This window comes from Cebidichthys violaceus, unplaced genomic scaffold (assembly GCF_023349555.1).
Source record: "Cebidichthys violaceus isolate CVI_PGR_0920_01 unplaced genomic scaffold, fCebVio1.0.p SCAF_82, whole genome shotgun sequence".
Classification (NCBI taxonomy): Eukaryota; Metazoa; Chordata; class Actinopteri; order Perciformes; family Stichaeidae; genus Cebidichthys; species Cebidichthys violaceus.
The window spans coordinates 15606-33006 of record NW_027176967.1 but is presented as its reverse complement, the minus strand read 5'-3'; the positions used below and the strand labels follow the sequence as shown (position 1 = coordinate 33006).

The window sequence follows — 17401 nt, the reverse complement described above, 5'->3', positions numbered from 1 at the left end:
AGAATCTGATATGGTTAGTTTGGTTACTGTCAAATCTAATAAAACCACACCCACGCAGTCCAGAGTTGAGTTTTTGTGTTGGAAATGATACATATATATGTGTTTTATGTCATTAATATTCAATGTTTTCTAGAAATACTTGATTTGAATCCAATGTTTTGGGGGCTTTACGTGAGATGCTTACTGTGAGGTAAAAACTCATGCTGCTAGATTGTTTAGTGCCTTTATAAAACTGATCAAGCAGTGGACACTGAGGCTAACGTTGAAAAAAGAAGTGCATTTATTATTGAAAATGTATAACTTAAACATCTGACCAAAAAGCAAGATTTGTCCAAAGAGTGTTTTTTTACAGATGATTTACATATAACAGCCTTGACTTGAATTGTGTTTCTTTAAGATGTATTTATACACATTGTGAAGAAATGGTGCCTTAAACCAACTTCGAGAACAAAAATACAATTATAACATATTTTTCACTATGGCAAAAAGGAATGGTAATAAAGCCAACGTATCATGTAATTCAAAACACAATGCAAAAATGGTGTAAGGCAAACGCAGTCCTGACTGAAGCACTGCAAGTAAAGTCCTCCAAGTAGACAAAGATCAGCTGTGAATGAAGAATAATGCTTACCCATCAGTTGTAGACATACTGTTTTTGTCCTGTTTTGATTTGTCATAATATTGCAAGACCCCCTTCACATTTCTCATACAAACACATGGGAAGAATGTAAGAATAGTATTCTTACTTATAAATTAATTAAGTATAAGTTGATGTAACGGGTAGCTGAATCTTTTGGTTCAGAGGAGAGACAAATAATACATGAACAGAACCACTGAACCTTCAACACTTAATCCTCGCCCTTCACCCAGATCTCCAAAGGTCCACATCAAACAAACGTCTCGAAGATATAGTGCATACGATTTAAGGTTAGTTTCGAGAGGAAGAAAAGCATTTCGAAAGCTTAGAATCAAGATGAGAAGTCAGCGCTGTGAGCGTTCCCCCCGACCTGATGTCAGGAGGGATAAAGTGGCTAATCTTTGCATGACGTTCTTGGAAGAAACTCAAAGTGGGAAACTATGGGAAGAAACACAGATCATCTCATTCTTGCCACGACTAAGAGGCAGCGATGGAAGTTGTGAGTGGTAAGCATGTGGGAGAAGGGAGTTGGAAAGAACACAATGCTCGGAAGATGTAGATTAATACTTTCAGGACTGTTTGGTACACATATGCCGGCCTTAAGTTGCACTTGGTTTTTGCACAAATCTCTTGTTAATGGTTCATCTAAACCACATCCTGCGATCACTTTTTTTGGACTTACAGCATTTAGGATTTAGTTTCACAAAATCACCTCACCCCTCCTCCTCCATATTAACATAAACCTTAGAGCCAGCAGTCAAAAAAACAAAACAAAGAAAACGTCTTTTTTCAAAGATCTCAACAGAGATGATTCAACACAAACTATAATATTCTCTTCACCTCAGCGCTGCAAGTGCTATCCTTTAAGACGGTACACTAAAGGTTGATTGTTAGATAAACTACTCTGTCCTCACATTCAACAGCATCAACTAAATATCAAAGCTGCTCTTCTCATTTCAACAAAGTTATGATGCTCTTATGAAAATGAACAGCATTAAGAACGATAGCACATGAGAACAGTTGCTGTCATATTTCTCTTATTTCTTTAATAATTTTTGCGTCACAAAAAAAATAAAATAAAAAAATGCATCAGTGGAAATATCCCTGAGGTGGTTTGGCCACATCTCTGGTTTCAGTGATGCACAGTTCAAGGATGTTTCAACTTTGCTTTTATCTTTTTATGAAGAACGGTCTTTTGTGGATGTAAAAAGAAGAGCTGAAAGATAAAATGGCATTGGTGAGATGTTGATACAGGGTTGTCTTGAGTGTCATTTAAGTCTGAAGGATGTTTGTGGTGATGAGAAGAGGAAGCTCTAGTTGTTAGGGATGTTCTGCAGATATGCGAGGATATGCTGGATCTTCACCAGGCGTTCTTTGAGGCTGGTCATGGAGAGGACAGAGAGCTGGTACCGCGGGTCGATAGGCAGAACGGCCAGGAGCCACCAGCAGCACGCTGGACCATTAGGAGTAGCCTGGAAGAGAGGAGGAAGAGTGTTAGACCCATGTGGAAGTTGTGGAATACTTCTGCCAGAGGAATCCATTTCTGTGTCAAGAGTTACACGGCTGAAAAAAGCCTGAGCCCGTTACAAAATGTGCTTAACACTTATAAGAATTCCCAGTGAATGATACATTTTATACTGGCCATGTTGTATTGTTTCCTGGAACAAACATGTTCCGAAATTACATAACATCAAAATCAATGCTTTCGTGTGTGTTTGTGCTTATGTGTGCGCATGTGGTAGAGTTGGGGATTCTCTTCATACCGCTCTTCTGACGCAACAGGGCCGATGGGATTAGGTATGAAGCACCCATAAAGCTCTTTAGCCTACATTGTCAATGGACTCCGCCCCGTGGTTGTCCTAAGAGCGGAGCTGTAATCCCTTTCAACTCTGCAGGCTATGTGCCGCGCACGCACGCACGCACGCACACGCACACACACGCGCACACACACACACACACACACACACACACACACACACACACACACACACACACACACACACACACACACACACACACACACACACACACACACACACACACAACAACAACTATGTTGTATTATGACTTCTAAAGCAGGTGAATCCATGGTAATGTGGGTTTCCCCTGAAGGCAAAGTGGGTCATGAGATGATCCACTGAGTCTAAGAATCTGCAGTGTCTCGCTGTGTCAGATGAGGTAATAACAGCTTTACAAACACTGCAGTATTTTTGAGAGAATTACTGCTAGAGCTCAACGGATACTGGTTCTGATTATAATAATAATAAATACAAAATATTATACATATAGATTGGTGTTCCTTTGATTATCTGCATCTTTGGTTATTTGAAAAATTCTACTGGAGGTAGGCAGTTAACAAAATGGGTTGTTACCGTTAACAGACTCTGCACCACCGACCAACCTGTCAAGTTGCAGTTTACATCCATGTCTGTTAAAAATGTAGGAATTTAGTTTATGTTTAAAAATTGTCATAATTAGCATATCAATTCTTGAGTTATGTGTTTAGTGAGGTCACAATGATATCACAGGGACCACCTAAATATTATCAGTTCATCCTTGAGTCACTATGAGACACATTCTCGAGAAAGCACATACCGACAGACGGACGGACCACCGGAAATCTAACGGCTGCCCATTAGTTCTTATTCTGGAAGGCACCCCAGGTTTAATTAAGCACAAGGTGTCATTTTCCATTATACTAGTTCTAATTACACTTTTTAATAAGGCCAATACAGCCACATATTTCAATCCTCCAATATATAAGCAAAGTGTAAATATGTGTGCGTAATAAGACAGCAGATGCAAGGGAACCACTGTATTTGAAAAGTAAATCCTTGATAAAGGAAGTTAAAAATAGGTTTCTCTTGTTTAAACACGCTCAAAGATCAGTGGGAATAGTTGGCTTGGCTCTGACTCAGGCATCTACAGTCTAGTGCAGACATTACTCCACAGTAATGTGTAATGTTTTATGTGTAGTTGAAGATTAAGCAATCAGTTTGAAATGTAGTCCTTACATAAACTAATCTGGACAGGAATAGGCCAATCTCTACCGATGGAAGTAGAGGGTGGGGCGTTTACCTGGATGTCAACTTCTCGTTCTGGCATTGGTCCAAAGTGCTGCAGGATCTGGTTGTGGAAGTGGAACTTGAGGTTCTGGAACCAGACGCGGGCCTGCTCATACACGGCATCATGCAGCTCTTGTAGTCTCTGTAGCTCATTACTGCTCTCAACCTGGTGGGAAAGAATCCATTAACTTTGGTCACTTTTGAATTGTTTAAACTTAAAAATGCATTCCTTTGAAAAGAATTGGCAATGAATGATAACAATGTCAAAAAACAAAAAGTGACACCCCACCCAAAATCAACCCCTACAGACTTGAAATGTGGTTTCATATCTAAGATACAGATTTAGAGCAGAGTAGGATTATAAAATCATTCAAATGTTATCGTGGTTCTTACCCTGGTGTCACCCAAGTGCTCGATGTCAGCAATACTGTAGCCGTCCTTCATTCCTCGGGACACGACCCGGAAGCGTTTTCCTCCGATGGTGTCCACTACTGAGCGTCCGTCAGGCAGGAAATGGACACTCCTGATGGTCAGCATGCAGCCATAATCTACAAACCTGCAGTGGAGGACACAATTTTGTTTTAATTAGAAAATGTATTTTGTCTGGTTTTAAGGTCCTCCAATATTATATATTATTATCTTATATAATAATAATTCATACAAATAAATGTGCTTGCAAGTGTGTTTCTGCTTGTGTGCTTACCCTTTCTGGGGATCATTTATACACATCCCAAACTGCCGCGTGCCCGCGTCCATGCAGCGGCGAATCATGAGGCGATAACGTGGTTCAAAGACATGCAGGGGGCAAGGCACGGTGGGGTAGGCCATGGTACACACAAAGATAGGCACATTCTTCGTCAGACTGCACAGAGGGAGAGGAGCAGAAAACATTTTCAAACTCCCGCTACAGAAACTTCTGACGGTGCACATTGGGAATCGACCTGGCCACAGACAGAAACGCTTACTCAGAAAGCTCTCTGGTCTCCTCCAGGTAGGCTTTAGTCCTCTCTGCATACGCCGGACTCAAATACTGTTTGATCAGCATGTCCAAGACAGTCGTCACCATGTAGCTCCTACATGCTAGATACTGGAGACAGCGGGACATGCGTTGATTAAAACAGGAGGCAAGGAACACATATTTTTAATCAGCACAAAATAGATGAATATCCAGATTCAATACAGGCAAAAGACCGATCTCTCACCTCTTTCAGGCTCTCTTTGCAGAGGGGACACTGGGGCGTGTGGTCTAAGCAGCGCTCCAAACAGTTTTTACAGAAGGTGTGGCCACATGGTGTAGTCACAGGCTCATAGAACAGCCTGTGTTGATCAACGATCAATTGTCAATTCCTAATAGTCGTTTACAAGTGTACAATGTGTGTAAACGTTGTGGTAAATGTGTGAACTCGGCCTTACCTCATGCAGAGGGAGCACTCCAAGTCGTTGGGGTCCAGCAGGTCCTCGGGAACAATTCTGCAGGTCTTAGCTCTGGCAGCCTTTTGCTTGGAGCCTTTCGCCACACCTTAAGTCAACCAAAGAAGAAAGCATTTCATTATATAGGTTGTTGGGAAATGAGATGTGTTAATCAATGAGTGTCTATCCAACCTATTGTACATAATTCCTGTGAAAAGTCTGTATTTAAGAGTCCAATTCAGCTTAATTTTACTAACATTATATGTTTTGAGTTCTTATAATATTCAGAAACAGAAGAGCTTTGACTTGGAAATTAAAAATTAAAAGATTAGGTAGAAGAGAAAGCAATAAAATGGAGGCATTGGCCACTGACCTTGTTTTTTCAGCTTGTTACTTCCGCTGTCAACAACACAGTGCTCTGTGTCCGACACTGACAGTTTCCTCTTCAGCAGGCTCCCCTTGTCCTCGTCCCCCAGCTGAGGGGCGGAGCAAACTCTCTTCAGCCCTTCCTCGCCACAACTGGAGCCGTTGACGCGTAGCGAACGAGCTCGGCTGAGACCAGGCCGCTCCAGGCTTTCCCACCGTTTCTGAATAATGACAGGGGACCGCGGTTAAGAAGTTAATGATGAATCTATTATAAAACGTGTGGCGACAAAAGCACTGAAGCTATTCTTCAAACAACGTGAGATCATTACTCAGTTTGCTTGTACCTCAAGGCTTTCCAGATGGTCGTGTGCCGAGGTGGCGCGGGCCTGGTGTTGTCTTTGGACCGGGCTCGGTGGCTGAGCTTCGGCATCGGCCACGAGGGTTTTATTACGTAAGTGAGGTGACGTGTTCTGCGTCGTTTCCCTCAGGCCGACCTTCACATTCTCATCGGTGGGGGAGAGCAAGGCACACAGGATCTGTAAAAAAGCAATCAGTCTGTCAGCGAGTACTCGAGTCTTCACATTTGAGAGGCAGATTATGTTTAAAAGGTGTTTGGGATGCAAACCCCCCCCGACAATTTCTGTTATTTTGAAATTGCCAGGTTTAGTGGAAACAATCAAGCACTTTACAGCTGTGTTTAAACAACATGTTTGCACTTTTTTTTTTTTACCAAGACTCAAAACCCTGCATTGTGTGGTGAAACAAATATAGACTTTTTATGAGATGACTAATGTAAGTATGTATGATTCCTTATACAATGATGATTCAGAGACAACTTGAGCAGCATTAGCAACTGAATGCAACACTGGCAACAAACTCTCACGATATTCTGAAAATGTACAGTATGTAGTACTGCATACAGGAGTCAACTGTTGAACACTTACATAACTACAATCCTGTGGTACTAATGTCATTACAGACAGAGTCACAAGACCTGATCCACTAACAACTTACGCAATTCCATGACAGACTGAGACTTAGACTGATCCCTACTGTTAACCTTATTCGGACTTACATATATTGTATTTGCACCTTATATGTACATTATTGTAACCTGAGACTTTTAGATTTGCTCTCTTCCCACTTTGTATTGCAAGTGCTGCACTTCAATGTAATGACACCCCAGACACATTTCTATGCATAGATGACAATGCATGATGTAAATCCTATTAGAGAAACACAGTAACACAAGGGGTACCGTCATAAAGTTTTAGTGGGATTTTATGATTCCATGACAAGATGTACCATCAAGTCAATGTAGTATAATATCAGATGCTAGCTATGAAAACAAGACAAATAACTTTGTGCAATAACAATATGGTCTTATTGCACAAAATGTTAACGTGTCTTATTGTGCAATAAGATAATAAAAAGTTTGAGCTTTACGTTCCAGGCTATCCAATCAAACAGTTCCTAGGCTCCTTGAAGCTTAAAGCTTCGGCTTACGTTGTATCGAAGGTAGCTCCTCCAGACTACTTGCATTAAGACAGTGGGACTTCAACTCAACTGACTACAGACTTAAGGATGACAGTCTAACATTTTTTTCTCTTCCCACATTGTCAGCAGACTAATCATCTATCTAACCTTTTCCACCTGTCTCTTAGCACCGGGGAAGTCCTCGTCTACAGCCAGGCAGTGGAGGAAGACTTGGAGAGACTCGTCCACTTGGCCCATCTCATGCAGCACCATAGCTTTCCTAAACAAAGCCTGAAAGGACAGAAAGAGAAACATTAGACATAACTCTTGATGGCAGGTCTTTATGCTTTAAATGCATCTTAACAACAACAGATTCAAAAACACGTTGAACTGTTTTTAAAAACAGACAGAACACAATTTTCCTAAACTCCAGGCAGCTTTTTATTTTTCAATGCAATACTTCAATGATATCCAATAAATCCATATGACATACTTTTTACTGCCAATAATTAACATCCTAAGCCTAAACCCAGACATTTGATCTCGTGTTACTAATGCAATAGTCAATGATGGCTTTGACCTTAATCACTGCATTCTCAGTAGGGGTCTAGAAAACCTTCTTTAGTCACGATGTTCTCGTAACTACTTACCCGATGAAAAGGCCTTTTATACAACACTAAAAATAGCAGGCGGTCATTAAAAATAGGCCTCGTAAACAAACAAACAGGGTCAACCCTGAGAAAGGATTTTCAGACTGTGATAAATTTAGCTGCCAAGACACGTATCAACATTTCACCTTTAAAATCTGCCACCTGTAAACTGGCACATCCCCATAAACATGACTAATGAGGTGCTCACTGTCTGTGGCCTTGTGGGTGGCAATCTTAAAACACAGCTTATTTTAACAATGACCAGCAGACTAATATATCAGTCAGAAGAGAGTGAACACACAGCAGACTCTCCTCAGTAAAGACGCAATGCCAGGCTGCCATTCAATTTGATTCAGTCCAAAGTAACATTTCTGTAGCAGAGGATAACAAATGAGTGCGGTGTCAGTGAGTGACGTACCTCAGCAGAAAAGCTGGACCAGGGACTAAACTCGGTGTCCTCCAAAGCCAGGCGGTACAGTTTGAGAGCCATATACGCCTCCGCCCGGGACAGTCGGGCCGCGGCCGTCGACTCTGGATCTACAGGAGAAGAAAAATCTTTATTCTATAAGAAAAGGTTTTTATTTGAGTGTTTGTCTTTAGATATCGGAAAGCACAGCCTTTTTAGTTTAAACAAATATGTAAATCAACATAACATACACCATAATATTAATTATATTGACTACATCAAATTGTCTATAATTTAATGAGCAAACCTACAACATTTTCTACTTGCATGGGAAGGTAGTGTTTACCTCAACAGAAAGTGTTTAAATTCTGTCAATTCCCACACGACATGTTAGTTACTTAACCACATGACAAACACAGATGATACATCTCCCAGCAGAGAGGGGGAGGGGCTTTCAGGAGATATAATGGATTTGGAGGATTATTTGGTGGATTATCTACGCCAAGAATGCACGATGAAGGAGAAATGATTGTTGTTTGACCGATTATATCCTTGAAGAACATATTTCCAGAATTTGTGAATATATTACATTAAAGGGGACTCAAGAGCCACAAATACTGGCATGTACTAAAAACCAAAAGCATGTACTAAAAATCAAAAGCATGTACTAAAAATAGCAAACGATATTAAGTCGCCTAATCCAACACGTAACACCTTAAGAAATGGCTAAATTATTTGGGGTTATAATTAAGTATAAATGTGTCTATGATCTTTAATGAATGTGGATCACATCAAGAGCAGATACTTGGCATTCATCTCATTACTCAACCATGTCACTTTGTTTTGAGTGAGTCTCTCAGACAGTTTACCAAAAATTCATTGGGATTAATTTTGCAAATATTTTGAGTTATAAAAAAAAGGTAAATGTTGAACTCTTAATTGTTGTCATTCCATTGGTGTTGGTGTCACTGAAATTCTTATCACGCAGAAGTTTAGATGACGTCTTTCACTCAGTTTTTCAAGGTACAAGTTACATCAGGGTTACATATGTGTTATATCACTTGACCCAGATTCCACGAATGTCTCCATAAGCTTCCGTAAAGCGGGTGAAGGTCCAGAAAATGTTCCAGCCGTGCTGTCGGACAACCGGAGGTGTGGGAGATCAGATGTGTGCTGCACATCAGGCCTCCCAATCGTCACATTATGATAACAATAAATAAAAATGCCATTTAAAGCTTATAACTACAGCAACATAAAATATACCTGAATATAAAGGAAGTCACCATTGGTTCTTCTTGCATGGTAAGAGGTCACTTGGGATTCAGCGGTTCAAGTGTAAAAAAACAAAAGTTGCAACTACTTCCTCCCAGGCCATGATAACCACAACACTTCATCTTCTTTTAAATCAGGGAATATCTCAGTGAACATACAGGCAGTGTCCAACTTCAGGTCACTTCCACTGCAACAACTGGGCATTAAGTGCCTTGCTCAAGGGGCACTTGAGACCATCTCATTGACTTCACTTATACAAGTCTTTGCAACCATTACTGGGATATTATGCTCCAGCCACAAAGTTTTAATCATTTTTATAAATAATTTGACACAGAGTCATCTTAAGTTTCTCTCACTGCATACACGTCAGGATCTGTGTTACAACAGCTAAGTGACAGCCTGGCCGAACCACCAGACTAGGCCTGCCTCACAAATTGACCCGTAAATGGTGCATTAATGCTCATGTAACGACAGCTCATAACTGTTCTAAAATGCAAATGCCCTTTATTAATAAGTTACAAAACCATGCCTCGCTATGTGTCACGACCTGCCTTATGCAACTTTTCACCGGGCGCGCATGCTCAGCTTTGTGAACTTTCGTAAGCAAGGACCGACCGACCATAACGCGACAGCTTATGGGACGAGACTGGCAACAGACTGGTAAAAAACGTAACTGGATTTTCAAAATGTCGGTCAGTAGAACTTACTCTACTTAAGCCCTTTGGGGGTCCACTAACAATAAACACAGACTACTGCGTCATGTCCAAATGTATTTAGCTTTTACATAGAAACGTCCCAGTGACGATTCGTCTTCCTGTACATGCTCGCTAAGGGTGCGCAGCAGACACATCACCGGAAAACACACCTTTCTTCTTAAAACATGGATGTAGCGTATTTTTAGTTTTTAATACTCACCACACTGAATAGCATCGGTTGCTAACGACACGGCTTCGTGGTAACGTCTTCTTCTGCAGAGCTCATCCACTTCGCACAGCGTTTTCGACCTTTTCAGCTCGTCGGGGAACCATTTCTCCAAAAGTCCGCACATAACTACGCTCACTTTCTCCTCGCCGCCGACGGTTCCACTGCACAGCTTACATTTGGAGAGCAGCTGTCGTTGTAAACACCTTTTACAATACGAGTGTCCACAGGCTAGCGTCACGGGTTCACCTAAAAAGCTACGACAGTTAGGACAGTCAAACACATCGTCACCACGGCTCTCCTCTGCGTCCCGACTGCGACGCGAAAGCGGGTCCGGCCCAGCCGCTTTTCTCTTAAAGTTGCGGAGGATGCAGTCTACCAAGGTGCCTAATTGTTCCGGTTGCACGGGGCCGTACCGCATAGCAGCGGAAAACAAGTCGATAGCTTCTTTCAGGCAGTTTCCTGACGCTAGTGCGTTGGCTTTCTGTAGTATAAGTGGATGGTGGTCCTGCTCTTCCAAGACGTTGTCCGAGTTGGCACCGATGAAGAAGGCGCTTATCGCCTCCTGTGCGTCCTCCACTTGCGGTTGGAGCGACATTGTAGCGTCAAAATAAGAAAAAAAACAAAAGTGTTACGTAGATTTAGGGTTTCTTCTGTTGACGTGTATATTCATGTCTATAGCTGCCGCGGTCCTACCCAGTGTAGAGGACCGACTTTACCCATAGACGCTCGTTTGTTACATAAAAAAAAAAACACGTGAACAGCGAACTCGAGCTCTGATTGGTCAGGATGGCTTGGTTACAAAACCTGCGTTCGAAAGTTTCATAACTACGGAAAAGACGTAGTGAAGTTAACCAATCTGGCCCGAGCGCCCGGCTGTGTGCTGTGTGCCAGCTTATAGCGCACCCATTTGTCCCAGAGCCCCCTGCTTATGAAACCCCCCAGGCTGCACCAGCAGGCTAACATGAAACAAAACAATATACATGCTTCGTGATATTCCTATTCATTAATTGTATGATCAATTTGAGAGCTGTCAGAAAACGTACCCAGAGAAGCCCCCTCATAACTGGTTGTGTAACAGGATTTTGTAACAGCCACGTTTAATTTATTATTAATTTTATCTTCCCTGTCTGCCTAAATGGTATATTTTATTATGGCAATTTATATCACGTGTTTCACACTAACCATTACTCTTATGTATCTCTTGTTTGTGTTGAATAAAGATAGGGAAAAAGAGTGAATAGTGTGTCTCGTGCTATGTTTGTGATTTGTGATGATTAATACATGATTTACAGACTTTAGCCTGGTACTTGCTAAAGATTGGTAAAATAAAGGAGCCTTGTGTTGACTTTGTGTACTATAGTGTGCTCGAACATGTTGTGTTTTCTACCTGTAGGCCTACTCTAGGGATTTTGTTTTGTCTTTAAATCAGAATCAGCCTTATTGGCCATGTACGCGTACGCGTACAAGGAATTTGACTCCGGTTTTTCGTTGCTCTCCACGTACATGCACAGAATTTACAAATAAACAGGAAAAAATGTAAATATATATTAAAAAACAAATAAAAAACAGGGACAACAGAAAACAAAAAGTAGAACAGATGTAAGCATAAACATTTAACAACCATCTACAATATAAATATAAATCCAAAAAGTATATATATATATATATATATATATATATATATATATATATATATATATATATATATATATATATATATGAACATAACCCTATACAACAACATCGTCCATGGAATTAAGGTGCAGAATGGAGGTAGTAGTGCAGTTTGACTGATTCATTGCTCATAAGTGATGGCCAGTGGAAAGAAACTGTTCCTGTGTCTGGTGGTTTTGGCCTACAGTGCTCTGTAGCGCCTACCAGAGGGGAGGAGTTGGAACAGCTTCTGTCCAGGGTGTGAAGGTTCTGCAGTGATCTTTGTAGCATCTTGTTGCCACATTTTTTGAACATGTTACTTTTCTGTATAGTATGCTACATGTGCTTGTGTTGCTTTTTTTCTGTTGTGGTGAGCCAAAGATAATCAAGTTTTATTCTATTCTATTTATTTCCATTTTCCTTGATGACGTGTGAATAATGTAAATGTAAAAATGGCAGATTGTTCCTTCAACTTTAGTAATTATTTTCTACCTCTTGGCAGAAGTCCGTCCAATCCTCCTTCCAAAAACCAGTAAAGCTTAGCCACAATAGATGCGTCCTGCAGATCTGTTGCCACCACATGTTGCACTGTCTGTAACCTCCTGTCACCTGCTGGAGGAACGAGCTACTGCTGGGTCACAACCACTAAATTGCCATGTGCAACACAGAAGCTTAAGACAGTAACATGCATTTAGAAAATAAGAATTGCAACAGCAATTGACCTTCCAAGAATATAGTGGTGTCATGGTCAAGGATGTATTTATGAAATTTCTCATTATGAAAAATATTAACAGCTCTGGTCTTAAGGAAACACATAATGTGCTGTAGGTCACTTCTTTGGTGATCATTTCTAATGAATAAGGCATGAAAAGTGTTACTTTAATCACCACAAAATCTAGACAGTGCTGTTGTGAAAACTCTAGTGAGCCAAAGAGCAGAAGAACAAATTAAATAGCAAAATGTAACCCTGTGAATTGTAACCTTAAATCAGGCATACTGGAAATAATTTTGTCTTGTGAAGTCACAATGAAAGAAGCGATCAGTATTCCTGCCACGCTCATCCGTCTATTTAATAATGTATTTTGTGCTACAACGGTTGGACAGGCTTTGCATAATGTAGTTGGGGTTATACGAGGCAAAAGAGGGCTGGACCAGATGCAGCTTTGTGTAGTGTGGAGGGACCCTGTCCTCTAGTGGTCAAAGCGGTCCATAACTCCAATAAGACACAGTCGGGTAGTTTTATTGGAATACGTAACATTTTACACAATGCTCCTTGGGGGCAGAGATGGGCAAAAATACATCAAAATGTATTTTGATACAAAATACAAAATACCCCTCAAATAAATGTATTAAAATAAAATACAAAATACTGGTGCCAGAAAATGTAACAAAATACAAGGCATGTATTTTGAATTGAAAATATAGGAAATACTTTTTTCTGGTTTTTCCGTTTTCTCACAATTTGGTATAGCAGAGCATTCAGGTTTGGGCTATATAATATACACAAAGCTCTGGTGAACCCCACAAAAAGGAAGAGCAGTCACAGAATGTCAGTGTAACTAAGCAAAGCTATTAAAAGATAACAACTTGATTGATTATGTATATATATTTGTATTAATGGGACTTTAACAGCCCATAAACTTGGGCTTTGTATCAACAAGAATAGTTGTATACAGGTAAAGAGCCTCAATAAATTACTGTACTGAGACATGTTGTCCACCGGGCCAACTGTAGAATGTATGAAATAATAAAACTAATAATACTTTCATAATATGCCTTTTAAATAAAATAAATTGGATATTTAATGGGTTTTTTTAAACAAATGGACATCTACTGTCATAGCCTGGCTAAGTAAACTGTGAACTATATTATCTGCCAGTAATTGATATGGCATCATGACATTCACTTTGAGAAGATACAGCATAACTTGTAATACAGTGCAAGATTAGATGGTCAGACTCTCTTGATAAGGTTATCATGAACATACCAGCTCCCAATCTCCCTCTTCCTATAGCTTGCAAATTCCACTGATAAGTTAACTTGCTAAACACTGGCTATGCACTAGCCTAGACAGCATGCTAGCGTCATTAGCATGTTAGCATAGATCGCTAGCTTGATATTATAACCATCACCATGTATATACAATAGGCTATGTAGCCAGACCCAGACATAAATTATACATCAAGCTAGTTGACATTTGTCACACTCAGATAACATATGTACCTTGACAGACAATCCGTTGAACTTGAAGATCTGAAGACTGAACTCGTGAACTGTTGTTTGATTCGTGGAGAAAGTATTTTGAGTATTTTAAATACAAAATTACTCCACTCTAAAGCATTTTGTTACAAATTAGATTTTTTTTATCGGCCCTATCAAATACAAATTACAAAATACTCAAAAGTAATTGAACTACGTATTTCAAATACAAGCAATAGAAATACTGCCCATCTCTGCTTGGGGGCTATGACCAAGTGTACAATTAGGCTGCGGTTGTCCCGACACACGCTCTTCTTTGTCGGCGTCACGAGTTCATTTTGAGGAATCTAAGCCCCGAGTGTTTTGAGTGTAGCCTCGAATACAGCCTAATACAGGTCGACAAAAACCTAATGGGTGTGAATGTACGATAGTCTTCGTCAAAGAACCAACTGTTTAAGTAAATCCTGGTCTCAAAACCAATCGTGTGTGTGCACGCGCTGAGTGCGCACAGCAGGAAGAATAGAAATGGCCTTACACAGAGTTGCATAAACTGTGAACGTGCTGGGTTCATGTCATTTGTGTGTTCCTGTCAGTAGATTCTGTTTCAGCCCATTGGCTCTCTGAAATCTGAGGACCTTCACTTACACACACCATGATTGTTTTTACGAAAATGTATTTAAAAGCATAGGATTCATTAAGAAATAGCTTGCTGATAAAAAAAAAAACAGACAAGCACAGGCATATATATATATATATATATATATATATATATATATATATATATATATATATATATATATATATATATATATATATATATATATATATATATATATTGCAAGACAGAATCGTTATTGGTGCCTTCGCAGATGACTTAATTCTATGTGTTTAAGTGAGTGATGGGCCCATAGCGACCGAGATGTCTGTGTTGTGGGTACACATGTTCATTTTATTCCAAACAACCACCAGAGGGCAGTGTTGATCTGTAAAACAGACATTAAATTGTGACTTGTAGTTAGATCAGTGACTCCTTGTGTTTAACCTGAGACATTTCAACAAGGCGTTAGCTGGACGTGTTCAATGCCACATAAGAAAATAAGAACATCATTGAAGGATTGAAGGATAGCAGATACACATCTGGAATAGAACAAGGATGTAGAGACATGGTGGTATGTCCTCGTCTTGTTTCTGTCATTTTTACTGTCATGCCACCTCTGTTCTCTCTCTCTGCCACACTCACACATACAGATGTGCATACAAACATGAACATACACTGCTATATTTGGAGTTGACCCCAGTGATTAGGTCATTAAAACAACTAGACTGTGTGTGAGAGTGTGTGTGAGTGTATGCGTATGTACGCCAAACCCATTTTTTTTAAAAGGACAAAAATAGACAGATTGATCCTTACTTGCTTACTAGCTTTACTTCCAGCCTTTGGAATTTCTGGAATATGGAGATATGATGAGGAGTGATATGAGGTCAACTGTATAAACACTGACTAAATTCTCTGTTGTTCTTTTCCATGTTGAGTCTTAAAACGCTGTTATCAATGATGGCATACCATTTCTGTTGCCACAACAATACCATGCAATCTATCAGAGCATTCCAGTCCACATGAAGATGAGCAGCCCATAGAGTTCCTGTCACATATTTGGCATGTCTGATTTATTGTGACCCAACATGACTGCTCACTGCTGGGAAACTGTTTTAACTATACAATATGATGTGATAAATAAAACAATCTGTAATAAGCAGGGCATTGCTGGTGGTTTGTAGATATGCCTGGTAAATGTGCAATGAAGACAAATGAACATGTGTTAGTAGATGCAGAAAAATTTGATTGTTTGCATTATTCAACAATAATATTGTCCTAACCTTGCAGTTGGTTGAAGCCGGCTATCAGCTTTCATTCTTACTGCGTCCTTTACATTTTTTCAAACAACACACTAGCTGTGCTGATAATCTCTGGTTCAGAAGGGGAAAAAAGCAGGAGATCCTACATTTTTTTTTTTAAATCACACCTGGTAGGGATCCAAAACCATCCTTCACACTGTTATGTTGCTAAATGAGTTTTTGATAAATGCATGACAAACTGGAAGAAGAAACGCATACACACACACACACACACACACACACACACACACACACACACACACACACACACACACACACACACACACACACACACACAGAAGCATGCACTTGCACGTTTGTATTCATTTATCAATGTGGGAAACCTTCTGCGTCTGATTCTCAAACAACGGGGCAAACATGCAGCCCTGACTCTTGGTCAGCCTTGTCTTGCCCTGCATAATCTCTCAGAGGTGTTTGTGTTCCCAGCAAAATACATACACATGTGCATGCAGAAACAAATCAGCATTCATATTTAGTGTGCGCAGACACTAACAGAAGAAGAGATAGAAAAAGAGAGAGAGAGAGATAAACAGAATTAGCCTGTAAAGGTTTATTTTTCATCTGTTATTCAAACAAAAGTAAAGACAAATCTGTTGAAGGCACATTTCAAGTGCAAAGGCAAGATCATGCACACATCTGTGGTTTCATGCGTGAGTCTTGTGAGGTTTTGGTTAATGGGGTTCATTGTCCACAGAAAGAGTATTGAGTTATATAAATACATAGACTGGGTTTATAGAACATAAAAACGTTCATACATTATGTGCATGGAAAAGATGTTTTTTGCGCCTACATGTGGCTACTTCTCATTTTGTCAAGTGATTAGAAACATAAAGCAGTACATTAGCCTCCACTCTGATCCTTTGGACCTCTTCTTTGCTGCAAGACTGCGCCTCTCATTGTTGAGTCTGCCGGGTCCAGACCAGGCCAGCTGTGGTACAACAGACTCTATTGTCTTCTGCTATAAGAAACAAGACAACAAGTGAGATCACCATCTACAAAACCAGTTGGTACCCCCCATGCATGCAGCTCAATCCTGTATTTACTGGTGTGGAATGAAGGTTAGACTCCTCGGAATGAGGTGGATATGAGGGTGAGGAAAATCCAGAGTTCGTCTGAATCTGAGAATGTGTTAGCACCCAGAGCTATCTGTAGTGTAAACAAATGACAAATTAATCATTTCTTATTTTAATACATTTAATAGTGCATTTTGATTAACCTGTACAGAAATAATATTAATAAAAAAGATAAAACATTTGTTCATTTCTGTAACACAAAGCTTAACATTTACAATAAAATAAAATGGTATGATACAAAACAAACATATCTGTGGTATAAATATATTTGTTTTAAATTAACTGTAATTGTCATGCGTTATTATTTGGCAGAGACACAGTTAAAGGTACAAACATTTATGATATGAACAATG

General features: G+C 39.9%; 1 protein-coding gene across 1 annotated transcript; it reads right to left on the bottom strand.

Annotated features, from left to right (window-relative positions):
- Positions 1-262: 262 nt before the first annotated feature.
- Positions 263-10951, bottom strand: lonrf1 (LON peptidase N-terminal domain and ring finger 1). The gene is made up of 12 exons (XM_068702265.1): positions 10198-10951; positions 8023-8141; positions 7123-7245; positions 5823-6014; positions 5486-5699; positions 5116-5221; positions 4905-5019; positions 4668-4789; positions 4406-4564; positions 4096-4258; positions 3716-3868; positions 263-2109 (listed from the first exon to the last, which is right to left on the bottom strand). Exons 1-12 carry the CDS (start codon positions 10799-10801, stop codon positions 1951-1953), a joined length of 2229 nt encoding a protein of 742 aa, XP_068558366.1. The 5' UTR covers positions 10802-10951; the 3' UTR covers positions 263-1950.
- Between the last annotated feature and the right edge of the window lie 6450 nt (positions 10952-17401).

Excerpts from the sequence above, each read along its gene's own strand:
- lonrf1 (XM_068702265.1), bottom strand. The coding sequence starts at position 10,801 with ATGTCGCTCCAACCGCAAGTGGAGGACGCACAGGAGGCGATAAGCGCC. Across the intron at positions 4,790-4,904 it reads GCAAAGAGAGCCTGAAAGAG|TATCTAGCATGTAGGAGCTA; the intron begins GTGAGAGATCGG and ends CGCTGTCTCCAG. Across the intron at positions 4,565-4,667 it reads GAGACCAGAGAGCTTTCTGA|TCTGACGAAGAATGTGCCTA; the intron begins GTAAGCGTTTCT and ends CCCTCTGTGCAG.